Genomic DNA, 18038 nt, shown 5'->3' on the forward strand with positions numbered 1-18038 from the left:
GTGGAACTGAAACATGCTGTGAAGCACTCAGAGTAATTTAATGTTGGGTCTGTAAAGATCTACATCTACATCTGTAGAAAGAGATGCAAAGATCAGTTAGGTGGCAGATTTTTGACAGTTTTGTAAAGCTTTGACCTGTTAGTACCGATTCCAGGAGATTAATTTAACAGTAATCAAAATATGTTTTTCACAGTCTACAGCCACCATTTCTAAATTTCTAATGTTGGTAACAGACGTGACGCCATACGATGTGTGAAACAGGAGGCATTGTAAAGCAGAGTTTGACTATAATTTTAGTACAAATACATCAAGTTGACATTTTAAGATGTCTTGGGCATCTTGTAGAAACTAGATGTCCAAGACATCTAATAGGTTAAGGACAATGCTAGTGTGGTTAGCATTAATAACATTAAACTCCTGCCTCTGCCTCAATTAAAAAAATTCATCAATGTAATCGATGATGATGATTGGCGGATGTTCTTAGTATTACTACTTCATGCAACACGCCTGCCTGTCTATCACCCGATTTACATTTCATGCATCTCTGCTGTGCACTTAGGGATGCAAGTTATCAATTAATGAGTTAATTTAAAGTTGAGTGATCTTATCGATCGAATAACGATCATGTCCTGGATGATGGCCACTGAAAGAAGATCTAATGTGACGTTACTAGTTAATCGAATGGAACTAATTTTAATCTAATAAACCGTTACTCGACAATTAAGTGTACGTTGATTAACTGTTTGCATCCGTAGGTTAAACAGTCAGCAAGTTTCATTCCTCCAGGCATGAGTATCTCAAGCGGCTTACCTTAAGGCTACTGATGAGTTTAAAAAAAAGGAAACTACAGTTTTTTTAAGCTGCTGAATGGAACTACATTCAATTTATTTCATTTATTTCTCTCAAAGGGGGATCATTTTACCTTATGCTACAAGGTTATACAAGTTGTCTTTGTTACATTTTATCTGTATACTGGTATGGAATGTGATGGTGTAAGGACTTTATGAAGAAGTCCAAATACACTTTCCTTCATCCTGCTTTAAACATGCTTATCTATGTGAATAAGATTTAAGACAAACATTGGTTCAGCACAAGTCATTTTACCTAAAATGAATTAATCCATGATTTAATCCATGGATATGAACTCTAACTCAGTCTATATTTGTTTTTCTTAATAATACTATTTTATATACAAATAATTCAAATTTCAATGAAAAAACAATGTTCCACTTGTAATTTTACATACTGCAGCTTTAATCAATAACAAGTCAATATTGTATTTATGGACAGTAATTTAAATAGTAATAAACCAGTAACTTTACAATATTAAAAGTGATGTGGTAGAAAATTTGGATGCCCATATGAAAAAATGTTAGGCGCCCCAGTACAACCACAGCAAGAAATTAGTCTATAGCCATGGGAATACTTTTTTAAAATTTCTAGAAATTTAATTCAATTTTTGAATTAAATCTTGGTGCATCAGATGCCGTTTCCTGACTCAGATGATGCTCAATGCTACAGAGAGCATTGGAAGCTATTGAAAGATTTTTTCATATCGTGCTCTGTTTTTTTCTAGTTGCATAAAAACCAGTGGGATTTTATAATTGTTGAGGTTCTAACAACTATTAGCAATGCAAGCTGAGAAATTGCACTAAAAAATATGGTCACAAGTTGAGTGTGTACATGGATGTTTGTTTGATTATGGATGCATACTTTTTGCATTTCTCCGAACCAAGTAACTTCAAAACTTCCAACTAATGTCACGAGCCCAAAAGAATGTAGTCTGAAAAATAGTGTCATCTAGATAAGCTATTATCATATTTTGGATGAATACTAAACTTTCTAATTATCTTGTGAAGCAGCCGGATTCTCTTGAGATTTGCGTGATCACCATCAATCCTCCCTAGCCTGAAGCTATGCGTATATGCTGCTTAAGTGTCTGTAATATTAAAACTCTGGAGTATTTGTTGACTGACTGAAGAGCAAAGAACATTGCTGAAGGCTTTTCTTAACTGCAAAGATAGTCTGCTCTCCTCTCAACTAAGCATCAGACAGAACAAAACAGCATAGAATATCACTAAATACAACTGAACAAACTCTGGAGGGTTCACCGAGAACACCAGACAGCTCATCCATCACTGGGTAGAAGCTGATCACAACTGCATTTGCTTACCTCTCAATGCAATTAGGGAGAGAAAACAGCAGTGAGAAAGACAGATAAAAAGAAAAAAAAGTATATCAGACTGTGCCAAAGAGCTTGAAAAAAGACAGAAGTGAAAGGAAATCATAGAATCTTAAAAGCCTAGCTTTCCATCACCCCCTCGTCTAAAATTAGAAAACTAATGAGCAGCAGTCTAATGGATCAGTTGATTAATTCACTATTAAACATGTGCACATTGTTGTAGAGTGTTTTTTTCATTACACTAAATGATATGCTGTGATTTGATGGCTATTATAATAAAACACTGTCAAACTCTTGTGTAAGAATACTGTATAATACTGTTAACACTTTTTAATAGCCCAGTACTGACCATTTGACTAATGACCTCTTTCAAAGCTGCCACATATCTCAAGTTCTAAAGGGCCTGTTTTGCATTCCAACAGAAAAACAGCTATTTTATTTTTCTGTGGTTGTGTAATTTTACAGTAACAAACCATGTGTACAATCTGAACATTGCACATCTGGTATTAAACAGAAAAACAATACAACTTCCTTTTTTCAACTTCAAAACTACAGCTTTGAACTAAAATATGTTTCACATATGCCATGTGTGAGAGCAGCGACACTGCAGATAATAGGTCCTCATTAAGTGAAAAATATTATTGATGTGAAAACACATTTGGAGTAGTACATATTTTGTACAGATATTTTAGTCACAGTTACATGTTTTAATCTTAAAACACATTTTAATAGCAAATATAGCCTGTGTAAAAACAAAATCTACTTTTAAAATGATTGTATTATCCTTTTTAAATCATGAAAGAACACATTACGCACACAATGGAAAGTTGGATCAATTTTGCAAGCTACACCCAGGCCTGATAACTGACTAAGCATCACCATAGAGAGAGAGTTATGTCACTCTTTGAACTAGGTGATACGTGATAACGTGGTTCACATAGCTCTCAATAGTTCCAAACATGTCAGCCCTGTCAGTCAGTTTGAGCGGAGGGCACAACGTAACGTAGAAACGACTTTTGTTTCTTCCCCTGTGACTTTTGGTAATTATTGAGCAATAATGAACTGAATCCTTCACTATGTATTTTATAAAAGCGTTTTTGAACGCAGCAGGGGCATTTATCACTCTTATAAATTTTAGAGGTAAACGAGACTGCAAACTTATGGTTAAATACATATAGTCTACAGTGTTTTATGATTATGTTATGCACATAAAATAAGAAAATAAAACATGGGTAACAATACCTATTATAAAGCTGTCTAATGTCCTCTGTGTGCTAGCATGAGAATGACAGATATTTTGTATTCACTTAGGTTATCAAATGTCAAATTGTGCTTTGTGATATGAAAACTTTAGGTCTGAAGAAAAGAAAAGGCTGAATAAATGTATTTAAGGTCAAACATGTTTTACTACACTTTATCTAATTCAAATATTCAAATATAATATTGGTAAGCTAAACCATACTATACTTTGTTAGTAAAAGCTGCATGTTTAAATTTTTGTTCATTACTTCCTCAATTCTACAAAGGGTAAAAGAATATGCTGCCTACTGTCCCTCTTATACCAAATTCAATCCACAGAAATTCCACCTTACAGTCTAGAAAGCTCAGTAGATCTGTTCTTAAAGCATTACCAGTAACCTCTGGGTTGCCACGGACGTTCTTCATTCATGCCTCAACTGGTCAAAGTGTGACTATATAAGTGGTATAATATTTATCACAGGAATGCCCTTTTGTAGTCTTTATAAATTATTACCAGCAAGATGATCCTGTGTTTGAGTCCCGGCCTGGGTTCTTTCCACAAGGAGCTTCCATAAAACATAGTAGCTGACAAAAATAATGATTTGTGATTCTAAAAATGTTGTTGGACACTAAATAGAAATGAAAAAATGGATTGAAATATTACTTTAAATCCAGTGTTGATTCCAGCCTTTGCAGCATTGTGTTATAATATTTCCAAGATAAATTCTCCTTAATCAGCTCTTGAGTCTTTTACACACTTCTGTTATCTTCACCCCTTTGAAAGCAAAATGTAGAACCATTCAATGACTCTGATTTGCTCTCCCCCTTCCATCTATGTTTACTAATTATTATCAACACAGACTCTCTAATTACTCAGCTCTAACAAACATTTACAGCAATCAGAAATCCTGGCACGTTATGAAGCTGCAAAGAAGAAGAAAGAAAAAAAACATCACCATAACTTTCTGAGAACAACTCCAATTAAAATTCTTTAGCCATGCCAACAATGAGACAAATGAATTATGACAATATGTACTTCCTTTAGCTGGTGTGGCCTCTATTCCATTGTGACTGAGCAGCCATTGTGAAAATATGACAGAGATGACTGCAGTACAAGTGATTACAGTCTGTACGTTTTATTTGAGGAAATGTTGATGATAGACAACTGGAAACGAAAAGAAAGTAGCTGTCTTTTAAAGTGATCATATATTAGCCATAGAAAAGTTTTTTAAAAGCAATTTATAAACCTTAAGCATAATTTTACCATGAACATCTTACAGTTGTTATCTTTTTCAGAACATTCAGCCATGCATGGGTATTCAAAACTCCAAGGGCTATTTATTATTTGTTTTCCTTTTTGCTCAGATATAAATTGCCCACTGTCCAAAAGCATCCCAGATTGATAAATCAAACATTCTTAATAGAAAATAGTTTACATCTAAAATCATTGCAGCCATTTGTGGCTCCCTTATTCTAAATGCTTTCTTGATGATAGCAATGAACAAATACAGTTTAAATAGTTGTTTCCAGGCCTTAAATTCAAGTCTCAACACTTTAGAACACAAGTCTAAGACAAGTCTAAAGTGTTTATTTTTGCAAATACAACATATATATTGAAAATTATTTTGTTCTTGTTTATGTTTAAACTAGTGCTATCAATCAATTAAAAATGTAATCAGATTAATCACACTGTGACGCTGTGATTAATCACAATGAATCACTATACCTAAACTTGTAATCGTGAAATATAAATATGCGTGCACTTGTGGTTCTTTTATTATTATTTTCTTATTTTAATTTTGTTTTTCAGCAGAAAGCAGGTAACATAGTCTCCCAGTATTCAGCAGCAACTAAGGGAAACCTACTCCACTACACATGCATACAAGTAGTAACAAACTTGTTCAGGGCACAACTGACAGACGTGACATATTTCATTTTCTAGTTCTTGGGTGTCCCATTCCTTCCTGATGCCTGATGCTTGCATCAGCGTAAAAGGTTAATCTCTCATTGTTGTTTCTCACATCCCATGTGTCGAGCCCATAACACACTCCTGTGAACGAGGTAACCCTCTGCGGAAGAGAACCTTTTAGGTCAAAATCTGCATTACGCAATATTAAATCGAGGACATTTTCAGATTATTCGCATGCGTTAACTAAGGATGCTCCGATCAGGTTTTCTGCTGCCGATTCCGATCACCAATGAGGCCGATCTCTGCCGATTACCTGGATTGACTGTTAATTTTTTGCTTTAGGTATAAATGCTACTATGTGATCTGATAAAATTAAAAAATGATCTGGCAATAAGGCATAAAACGTGCAACATACTTGCAGGCGCAATACAGCAGCTACTCAGTCAAAAGGACAACTGAAAAACCTGCAATCAGTAAAACAATATTTAACAGTAAGGCTCTCAACAGCCTAATTTATACATAAATCAAATAAATCTCATAACGCTGCCTGTATCAAATAATGTCAAGTAAAAAAGGAGACATTCATTCAAAGTCAAACGCAGGCTGCATCAAAATAAACAATCCCTCCTGATAGCATGGCTAGCTGATTAGTGCTGGTTCTGATTGGTTGTTTCTGACCGAGCAAAGTAATTCTGCAGAACACAGGAGGAGGCAGAAGAGATCGATTATTTTTTCAGAGATGATCTGTTTTGTGTTAGGGCAGCGAAAGTTTTAATACATATCTAAAATCTTTTCTTTTTTTAAGTTACGTGCTGCAGCTTTAAGCAGAAGTTCGGTGTGAGAGTTCACTGCAGGTGGAGCAGACACGGAGTTACATCTGTGAAATATTACTACCAGTAGCGCGTAGCAGCAGTTCAACAACGAGAACAGAACCAGCATCTTACACCGCTAGCTCGAAGACTTAAATTATTTTTCAGATTATTTGTTTAGCTTTCTGACCGTGATGCTAATCCGGGCGAGTGTTAGTAGTTGTGCGCTGCTTTACTGGCCGCTCCGGATGTCCTCTTTTCCTGCATTGAGCCTCGATGTATAGCCAAACTCTGTCAAGTGCTTGTTTCTAATGTCACATTAGATTCATTGTGTTGATGCATTTTGACATGCCTCACCCCGGAGGTAATTTTCCACTGCAACACGCAAACTTTCCCGTTCACTCTCAGAGCGTTCAAGTTCCACCCCACATTGCTTAGGATTTACTGCTGCACGCTTGCGCAGTGTGAAGGAAAGAGGAGACAGCCGCACACGCAGGCTGCGAATGAGACACAGGTGATCGGCAACAAGATTGGCGTAATTGGCGATCACCGATCATACATCTTTTCACGGAAATCGGCCAATTATGATCGGTGGCCAATCGATCGGCACTTTCAAGTCGAAAATGTAAAATGGAAGCAATCAAAGCTTAAGAATGAAGTCAAAGAAATCATGAAAACTGATAAGATTACTTTAAACCTGAATCTGCCAAGGGTATTAATCTTTTTGAGCTTACCACTGTGATGTACACAGTGATAAGCTCAAAGGCATCTAAATGCATTGTAACGTAACTGAGACACGTTACAGCCAACATATTGTGGGAAAACTTCAAGCCATCTCTAATATTTTGAAGGACATCGTTGGAGGGTATTAAAGATACACTTATCCATGTGCATAATATAATGTAAAACCAAGATATATAGGTAGGACTGAATTTCATTAAACCACAAGAACATTCCAGCTTAGATCTCAAATCTCTTTAGCTGGTTTTAATTCACTGAAGGACATCGTTAAGACATCCATGTGTCAACACATCTGATTTAATATTCCCATGGGACGAGACTAATGTCTGGCTCCATTCCCTCCAGCCACGCTCACTCATAAATATCCACCATGGCTGGTAGTGTCATAGGCCACACTATACAGGGAAATTTATTGTCTTGATGGTGATTCCACCTCACACCCACTTCTTATAAATATCTAAGATTTCAAACATGAGAAAAATATTACCATGAAGAAAGCAGAGGTGATATTTTTCCGGAAATTTGAAAAGTCCCACCTTTAGTGTCTAGGTCACGGAGGTGCACTGAAAAAAGTAAAGACAAGTGTGTGGTGGAACTCAGGTCAGAGCATCTAAACTTTACAGTGGATGATGGTATATGCTGTCAATGACCTGCCAACATGAGCTACATAACCAGGCTTTCCATATACTGCTCAACTGGGGAGGGAGTGATGAGATTACAAAATGTTGTCAGAGTAGCACAACTAATTATCATGGAACACGAGGAGATGCTAACTGATTGATTAAGGATTGTAATTGAAGGGGCTCTAAGGAATGGGTTCTCTCAGTGATTAAAGGCTGCAAGAGTTGGCATATGATTAAGAAGGCTTTGCAGCATTCAACAAGGAGCTGGTAAAACAAATTTACTCTGCAGAAGCCATCGGAGAGTAGCAAAATCTTACAACAAAGCAATGATTTGCCGATAAAGGAACATGCAGAGAAACAGTGCTATTTCTGATTCAGCTTTCTGCAAATCAGTCCACACCAACTATCTTCTTAAGCAGTCTGTAAGAACTCCTTTCACTTGATCTAATGTATTTGCACTGTAGATATAAATAGCAAATGGAGAAATGGTGCCCCAATTACTTTAACAGTACAACATTCTAAGTGTATTTGACATTACAAGAAAGTGTAGTATACCAACAAGGCAGACATGAACTTCAGAAAAATTATCTTTCAAGTTCCTTCTTTTTAAACTTAAACAGATGATATAATCTGCTAGTGCCTATACACTTTCTGTTGAGTTCAATTCCAATGCACTGCCTTTTTACACAGCACAAAAATGCCTCTGTGATATTTTAGTGCCAAATTATTATAATGATATGGACGCTTAGAGCCTCAAATGTGTGAAAGCTCCATTTTCCATCCCAAATTATTTCCTCTATCCTCCATAATTGTAGTGATTATAAGAGTATTAGAAAGATGCTTTAAAGCCTAACATAGCATCTATTTCCATAGAAAAAATTACTTTGAAAAAGCATTTCTATTTAGGCTTTAATTTACCAGGGCACTCAATCACTTTATAACTAATTGAAATACATTAGAAATAGAAAAGCTTAATTTTCAGAAAGTACAATGGAATGATTTGTCTGCAAAATCATGGCCACAAATATAATCCATTTGAAAAATGCTCATAGTGTGTAAATTTGCATGTCAGTGGCACTTCATAGTTTTACCATTAGGTTATAGAAAGCTAGATTTTGCTTTGCATGCCGACAAAGCTAAGTGTCTCTCTCTAATTTTAGCACTAGATTTATTTTTTTTATGGTTTTGAAATATATTAATATATGGCCAAGTTCCAATCTTTAAGTAAAACATGATTTATCATGGAAATAACGTTCCATTCAGACTGGGACTATTTGGACCATTTGTCAATGAAGACAAAAGAAACAGGCAGTTCAAAGCTAATCTCTAGACAAGAATGACAAAAGACCTAGCTTTCTGTTAGGTCTTTTTTTTGCATTTTGCATATAAATGCACAATATAGATGAAGACCTTTTTAAACCTTTAGATAGCAACTTGTAAATGCACTGAACAAACCAGCGGAAAAAATACACCAAGTTCTATCAATTTTATTATATTTAACTTTTATTAGAAAACAGTAAAAACTGTGTGCAAACAATGCATAAGCTAGCTAAAACCGAACCACTCCCATAAAAATAAATGCAGAAAATGCTATTTCAAAATCTGAGACAAAAATACTGCAATATATTATTCACAATAAATTCTACAGCAAGTTTTAACTTTCAAATTTTTCACTTTTACTACCTAGTCAGGACTAATCAAGGATTATGGTGCTTGTTTCCATATGAAGAAAACTTTTTTTTTCTTATTGTTTTTTTTTTTTATAAAACTCGTTAAGTAAACTTACTGACTGATATAATGAAAACCATAAGGGTTTTTTTTGCCAGTTTCATAATCTGCAAAAACTGATGAAATTAAAGGCATTGCTGTTTGTGACCCTGCATCATTGACATAGTGAATGTCAGAGTCAATCTACACATAAAAACTCAAACATGTAGCTTTTTTATGCAACAGTTAGAATTACAGGTTAAAGACAAATGTAAACAGCATAACATAATTCTTTTTTTCTGACAAAGCTACAAACTTTCATCAAAATCCTCTCAGCTCAAAACAAAAACAAAACAATTAAAACTGTACTATTATTAGGAGATGAGATAAATGAGATCAGTCTTTAGCCCATTAGCAGGCACTTAATCTTTGATAAAGTATTGACAACCTATGGAATTTTACTACCCCCTTTCTACTCAAATCCATCCATCCATCCATTTTCTGTTCACCCTTTGTCCCTAATGGGGCCGGGAGGGTTGCTGGTGCCTATCTCCAGCTACGTTCCGGGCGAGAGGCGGGGTACACCCTGGACAGGTCGCCAGTCTGTCGCAGGGCAACACAGAGACATACAGGACAAACAACCATGCACACGCACACTCACACCTAGGGAGAATTTAGAGAGAGAGACCAATTGACCTGACAGTCATGTTTTTGGACTGTGGGAGGAAGCCGGAGTACCCGGAGAGAACCCACGCATGCACAGGGAGAACATGCAAACTCCATGCAGAAAGACCCCGGCCGGGAATCGAACCCAGGACCTTCTTGCTGCAAGGCAACAGTGCTACCAACTGCGCCACTGTGCAGCAGTTGAGTATTTCTACTCAAATATAAAACCTAAAAAATTAAAAAACAAATAATATACTTTGCTACTTTGCTGAAGACATGTTTTTATGGTTTTCCTGAGGACTTAAACACAAACCATGGCAAACTTTGTATGTCACATTGACAGCTAGTTTCCATTCTCACTAATATTTATCACTTACAAAAAGAAGACAGAGTAATGAATCTAATGAGTAAGTTAGTCAGCCTCCCTTAAGCAACAGAAGATACTCCCTAATGTTAGCTTTCTGGCAGCGGAGACAGTCAGCTTCCCATCATCACTAATATCTATTTAGAGATGGCTCCATCTGGGAGCCCCTCCCACATGCACAGTTTTATTCATGATCATGGCTATTCCCTAGCTGAGGAGAGATCAAATGACAACCAAAACATTGGCTCCTCTTGGAATGGAGACTGCGAGGAGCAGAGAGGCTGTGAAAGAAAGGCAACATTGTGCTGAGAGCAGCACAGATTGCGTTAAACATGTGCCGCATTGAACAGGAGAGAGGATTTTGCCGTTTAATTAACAGTGACAGACTCAGGTGTGCCCCCAGATGTGTCGTAAGAGGCAAAACAGGTTTTCACCTAAACGAGCGCATGGTACTGTTGATATCTGCCAGGTAGCCAATGTGTTCATAGCACACAATATAAGCTCCATCCCTTTCAAGCTGTTGGAAATGAAGTAGTTCTACTGTTGATACTGCTTTCAGAGAAGTGGCTTTGGCCTAATTAAAAAAGTGCTGAATTTCTGAAAGTAGTTAGCACACTCTTCGGCTTTGATTTTGGTCTGTGTTAGGAAGACAGTCAACAATTCCTCCTTTAAATTATATCCTGTGGAGCTTGAACAGTCATTTAATATTATCTTATTCCATCCCACTAGAATCTGTACATGTGTGGGGGGAGGCAGTAAGCCATTTAAAATAGGCGCCGTCTCTGGCACAAGTGCTTATAGTAAATGTCAAGACCTTTCAAAGCCGTAATAATGACACAGAAAAGGAAAGTGATGCATGGCACCATTTTTGTCCAGGACAGAGCTACAAAACCAGTCTTTGCAGCAATTGTGTACAGCCCGAAAAGGTTTTCATCAAGCGGCCTGCTGACGTGTGGCAATGATTTTAGATTTATACGAATACCAGACTTTCAAACAAGTGACAGGTCAATTTTGCACCATTACAGAGACAAAAGCCTGTGGTGCAGGCCTTATTTGTGGCTGAGGGCCAGCTGTCAAACTAAATAACATAAATAAGCCAAGATTATCTTGTTATTCTTTGTATAGTCTCTCTTGCATTTCTTGACTGTGCTTTAAACTTAAAATAAAGCTTTAAAAGCTAAATTACTAATTTTTTGTTTTGTTTTACCCATATTCAGTTTCAATCAGAAAAAAAATCTACCTATCCCCCAGGGAGTTTACTTATTAGTTAAGTTTTTTAAAGTACACTTTGGGTGACTTCTTTATGATTGGAATGCCACATTGTCAACAAAGTCAACAGACAATGCATGATGAACTCTTTGTGTGTAAAAGTTAAAAAAGTCAATCACAATTATTTAATCCCTTTACAATATTGTTATTATGAAAGTATTTTGGGGTCTGAAGTAAAGTTAAAACATAATTAAGCATTTGGAACCTCTGTAATTAGTCCTTGTTTGCTTCAGCTGTAATGCATAAAAATCTCACCCACAACAGTAATCAACTTGAGTTTTAATCACAGTTAAGATAAAGGAGCTTTACACAAATCAAAGTATACAAGAAAAAGGGATAGCAATGTAATAAGTTTCATGTACGACCCAGTCCCACCTTAAAAGAACTAAGTCTGCTTGAACTAAATTTACACAGATAAGCTTTATACTGACTACAATTGTTTTTCTATATGGAAGAGACAAGCACTGATGCTGCGCATTTCCTGGCAGCATAGAAAACTACCCTTTCATTTTGCCATCCATGTCAAATCTGCAGCCCGTTGAGTCATATACTAGAATAGTTCATTCATCTGAGTCCAAACAACATGAAACCTGCAAACCAAGTCTGGACTGAAACATTTGAACAATGTGCCCCCACAGAAAGTTTATAGACACAGAGGAATTATCTTTTTTGCCAAAGTTTAACATACACCAGTAAGACATTGTGAAAGCCGATCCTCTCTCACAAGCTGGGCCTTTACAAATATGATGTACCTGTGAACCACTCTTTCTCAAAAGGCTTAAGCATGAATCAGGCCAGCAAAAATGCAGCAACAAGAATCAAGGAGGTTTGGAGAAATAAACATGAGAGCAGATGCATCTCTCAGGAGCCACTTCATAAACAGAGGCAGTAAATAATTGCATGCTTCTAGGCGTTTCAGTGTTTGAGAATGCTCACATTCTTAGCCAGCAATCAGCTTTGAGGCACAGTAAAAGTGCCCTTTACCAGCCAGGGTCTCAACAATGGAGAAATTCAACAGGCAGGCACTGTTTCCGCAGCTAGTTCCTAAAGAGATAGTTCATTCATCCATCAATGCTGCACTCTCAATCTAGAGGGAAAATGATAGAGCATTGCTTCCTTGTGGTTGGAGAAAATGACAGTACAGAGACAGAGCGGGGCTTTTATCACCACAACCCTGATGAAAATGTTAAGCAATGAGATGCAAACTAAGAACATTAATGTTTAGCATCTGCATATGGTCTACATGTCCAAGCAGAGCAAAGCATTAACGTCATACTGGCAGCATTAACATATGAAAAAAGGGAAATGAATGGTTACAGTGAGCACTGAAGAACCCATTAATTAACTATGAGAGTCTAGCCATGAAATCATCTTGAAAATGTTTCCTGTACATCCTTTCATCTAAATTTCTAGGTGGCATTTACTGCTGCGATGACCTGCTTGAGAGTAAGTGTGGCCCTATTGAGGGAAGTGGGGGTTGGGAGGCAACTTGTTTAATGGACTGATTCATAGCAAAGGGATAATCTGAACCAATAAACCTCAGGATTCAGGGAAATCTCCTGCCACTGATCACTGCCAACCCAGACTGGTAGCAGGGAATTAGACTTCCTCTTGAATAGAATCAGACATCCAATTTGCCACTGGCAAATCTAAGCATAAGATGGACCAAGATTCTCATGATCATCTTCAGAATATTATACCATGAGGATATATTTTTTTAATTAATGTAATTCAAATTTTAATATACAGATATAAAAAATGTAAGAAATTATAAGGCCAGCAGTTGTTTACAAGTCCTTGGAATACTGCCCCCTTTTACTCTTCTGCTCATCACAGAGTAATAATGGATAAATAGCAAACTAATATTAGCTTGTTAATTAGCTATCTGCTCAGGCAGAGTCTGAAACTAACAGACATGCTAGTAGCTTGACAAGAAAAGTTTTAAAATGGCGTAAACTGTAATAAGTGGAATGGTTCCATTCAGTGACTTCCCAAACAGGATTTTCCATAGCAGTCGAATATCTTTCTTATTAGCGAGACAAAAGTGTAGCCTTGTTTCAGACAGCTGACTAGCACTGTGCAGCAGGTGAAGGATGGTGTTGTGGGTTGGTATTTGTTCTCAACAAGCAGTACTGGTTTTCTTCCATTCTTCTTAAATTGTCTGTGATTTTTTGGACACCTACACTGGAAACTCATTTACATGGACAGCAAAGAAATTTACAAATAAACCCTTGACAATCTGCGATTCAGTATTTGTGAATTTTTCAGAGACGTAAAAGCTGGAAAAGCAAAAGAGGTGGAGTAGCAGTGCTTATCAATAACAGATAGTGTTATCCAGGATGTGTTACTATAAAATGTTGTATCTGCATTCCAGACATTGAACTATTGGCAGTAAGTTTCCGTCCATATTATTTACAAAGAGAGCTCATCATTATTCGTTATTTTGGCGACCGGTTACATTCCACCGTTGGCTGTTGCTGACAATGCATGAAGTCATCAGTTCTGTTGTTGGTAAGATTCCTATATCTCCAAGTAGGGTTGGACAACATATTGTCCCTCTAAACAATATGTTGTTGTTTAGAGGGACAACAACATATATTGTCGTGTTTATCACAACAATATATGTTGTGATAAACACATTATCCATATGAATAGATAATTCATCCAATACAATATTCAATAATTCAATAGGTTGGTGACATCAACTAACTCATTCAGTCTTTGGTGACCTAGCAACTACCTGTTGAGTAATTTGATGCATCAAGAGTTTAAGGTTTCGCCACTGTGCCTCACAGCTGCTTAAAAATAAAAAACAGCAGCATGGAGAAAGAAGAAAATTAGTAGAACTAAAGAGAAAATTGCAAATATAATAGGAAAAGCCACATTCCCAGTTTGACTGTATTTAAGATATTTAAAACAAAAAAACAAATCAATTATTGATATCGACTGATATGAAATCCTTATATTATGATACTTTCTCAGCCATATCACCCCACCCTGCACCAACACCAGACCTCCTCTGGAAAAACCTGACCACAATCTAATTTTTCTATCCTCGGAAATCAAGGACAACCCTGAGGATTTTCTTCATGAGACTGTCATAGAAAAACGGTGTCTTCAGTCAGAGCCCAGTTCAAATTCACTGTAACACAAACTGCTACAGAAGGTCTTTTTTGCCTATAGCCATCAACCATCTACAAATACTATTTGAAGAACCTTGAATTAAGATGAGAAACAACAATTAATTTTACTTTGGGATCATTAAATAGATTTTGAATGTGTTGTTTGAACTATTAAAATAAATATTTTTAGAGGGACTCTCAAGTATTCGCCAATTTCAATTATTCTTAGGTGGTTGTGGTCCTTAACCCCCGCAAATACTGGCTGTTCATTGTACACCACTTTTAAATTGCCCATACATCAACTTTTTTCTTAGCCAATTAAACAAAAGATGAAGTGTAAGACAGTAAACAAATTAGATATAAGTCCTGTGGGAATAAAGGTTAGGGTAAAATTAGCAGCTCACACTTAAGTTAGCTGCTAGTGAATCAGATGCTAACTTTAACCATTGCCAGAGCTAAAGTTAGCATTCCCTTCATTAGCTTCCTGTCAGGACTAGTTGGAAATCTAAAAGAGCTGTTAAACCAAAACTAGTCAATACTGCATTGTATGAAGATTCTTTAAAACCACCATTAGAGATTACAAAGCCATTATTCTTTTTGTAAAACACAAAATGAAAATTGCTTATTCCCAAACAGATTGCTAAAATCCCTTCAAGTAGCGATGATACCATTATTGTGAAGCATCTTGTTAACAGGGATGTACTGTCACACCCTTAATATGGGCAGAACTTATGTTGCTTCAAACGTAACTTTGTTGCAGCTTTGCGTACATATTTACTCTCTTTGTGATATGATACTCATCTCAGTGTGGCTGCCAGAGATCACCCTGTGCCACAGATGCCCCTCAGTGCTTCAACAATCAAGTATGAGTCAACAATGACTAAAAGTCAAGCAGATTTAGCTGATGTGTGGTGCTGTTCTGTATTCAGCACCACACATAGAATCTTTCAGCCAGCATCGGCAGAATTAATATTGAAATATAGGCCTGTCCTCTCAGTTTATTACTGGTAGACCAAGAGATTTTGCATCTTTTTATTGAGTTAACTTATGTTTTTTTGCACGAGTTTAAAAACATAAAATAAAACTGATATTAAGGAGATGATTTAAAGTGTGTTTGGAACTTATTTACTTATTTGCATTTGTTTTGTGTGGGTTTTTTTTTTTTGGAGGGGGGGGGGTATGTTGGAATAGATTCTTGACTACAAAAATGCGTGCACTGGAGCGAAACCCCACCCAGAGCTGTTAATTCAAGCCTTAATGAGCAGCTACCTGGGCAGCTGGCACCGAAGCCTACGTGATGAAGGGAAGGGGAGGTGGATGAAGGGATAGATGGATGGAGGAAAGGGAGGATGAGGGAGATAGCGCGTCACTGCCATAACTCGATTCAGATCAGCAGCGGCCACACTCTTCTTGCCTCGGTTTTGAAACTGCGACATCACTGTGTTTCCTCCTAAACCTGACACACAGCTTGCATAGTCAGTTCCCTTATATAGCAGCCGTCGCGTTCAAAACGGTGGAAATCGCGCAAACATAATGTAATCAAATTACATAAGCGACAGACAGCACTTAGCGAACGGTGTAATTCAGTCTGGGAGAATCAGAACTACACCAGACCCCTCTTGTACCTCTTTATTCAATGCTTACTGTTGTTTTCGAAGGGAACCATCAATGAAAACTTTGTTAGCAGCCAGCCGACATGCACTTGTGCAAAGCGTCCTGTATGAGGGGCTCGCTGCACAAACGACCCCCTCCCGTAAAGAAAAACATCGACTGGATGGAGGGAAAACTATCTATTGTTTGGATATCGCATGTACCAAGCGCCTTAAAAAGTAGTTAATGGACATCTATGGAAGACCAGTAAGGGACGACCGTGTTTGAGTGTTTAACTTTGCAGGAAGGGATGAGAGTAAGAGCGGGAGAAAGTGAAGTTGTGTTGGCTTGTTTTACCTCAGCAGAGCCGTGTCGCCTTGTCTGCTCACTACATTCTCCACCGAAGAATAGTCCACAGTTTGTCCGGCTGGCAAACAGGACGGCAGAAAGCAGCACAGGCTGAAAATGATCGCAGTAAGCCACTGACCAGAGACACAAGCATCCTGCACCGCAATCATTATGTCCATCACAGCTGTTTTGTGGTCGCTTTTTTTTCCTCTCCCAAGTTGTTGCCCAAAAAAGCTTCTTCTTTTTATATATTTTTTTTTTAAAGAAAGAGAAAAGCGACAGACGGCTTTAACTCCAGACTTTTCCGCCTCGGAACCCCGTGAAGAAACGCTCCGTGGTTTATAGTTTCCCAGGTTTGTTTAGCTGGATGTACAGCTCGCTGTGTGGGGAAGTGTTCTCTCCAGTGGCTTGCACACCATCTAGTGAGGAAATGCGATGTAAAATGGGAGCAGACCTAGAAGCAGACAACCCCCAGGCTCTGATCCTGTTGCCATGCGGCCGTTTCCCGGGCAACCCGTTCCCAGTGGCTTGTGATGGAGCAGTAAAACCGGTAGATATTGATACAACCCAGGAGCAATTAAAGATATCGACTTGTGAACCACCCTCTATTTATCCCTCCGTAAGGAAATGAAGAGTCCGCGCATTTGTAGAAATGGAGTCTAGTGACGTAAAGGCACTTATCCCAAAGGAAAACTCTGGACATTTTTTTCTTGGATGAGAAATCTGGGAAGTCCCTTTTACCAAGGGGGGTTGTGGTCAAAGTAGCCAGTGACATGTGCACCTGCAAAAGGGCCGGCCTTAGGGACAAGTAAACTTTGCTAATGTTTTGTGAATGTATGGAAGCCATTGGGTCTCCAGGAGAAGTGTTAACGTTTCATGTGAGCTATCAGTGCCTGTTGACATTATTAAACTGAAACAAATATCCAAAAACTTATGGTAAAAGTTTTTTGTTTGTTTGTTTTTTACCATAAGTGATATACTCCTATACTTGTATAGCTCTTTTTCAAGTCCAGGTGACGCCAAAGCACTTTACACTACAATCAGATAGTTTTCTCAAGTTCAGTTAAATATTCAATTCAAAAAGTAAAACTCTTTATGTCATATAATTTAAAAAAACTGATTAAATATACAGCACACAAAACTCACCAGAGTTCAAACATTTATTTCTGTGTAATTTTAATCCTCCAACCCTATAGATTAAACCCAAATTCATGTTCATATATTACTTAAAGAAAACACACACACATACATCCTTATTGCTTTATCTCTGTTATCTTACTTTTTCCTTCCACAAAACTTTCATATAGTATGCTTCCATACAGTACTATGCAAAGAGACAGCTTCTATCGCATAATGTTTTTCTGTACTAAAAAATATTTTTCTATTGGTCTCTTGTAATTTTCCAGTTTGCATCTTAACTGAATTTTGGATAATCATTAGTTAAAAACAACACCTACGAAAATTAGCAT

The 18038-nt window shown here is 37.3% G+C and overlaps 1 protein-coding gene across 2 annotated transcripts in view; it reads right to left on the reverse strand.

Annotated features, from left to right (window-relative positions):
- Window positions 1-17441, reverse strand: part of negr1 (neuronal growth regulator 1) — a 174726-nt gene extending 157285 nt beyond the window's left edge. Inside the window, exon 1 of one of the 2 annotated variants that reach the window (XM_032572346.1) lies at window positions 16579-17441. In XM_032572346.1, coding sequence (XP_032428237.1) covers window positions 16579-16748 — 170 coding nt within the window. In that variant the 5' untranslated portion in view covers window positions 16749-17441. The remainder of the gene's footprint in view (window positions 1-16578) is intronic. The other variant, XM_032572347.1, reaches the window with a different exon arrangement.
- Window positions 17442-18038: the final 597 nt, after the last annotated feature.

The sequence above is a fragment of the Xiphophorus hellerii genome, chromosome 9 (genome assembly GCF_003331165.1).
Source record: "Xiphophorus hellerii strain 12219 chromosome 9, Xiphophorus_hellerii-4.1, whole genome shotgun sequence".
NCBI classification, from domain to species: Eukaryota; Metazoa; Chordata; class Actinopteri; order Cyprinodontiformes; family Poeciliidae; genus Xiphophorus; species Xiphophorus hellerii.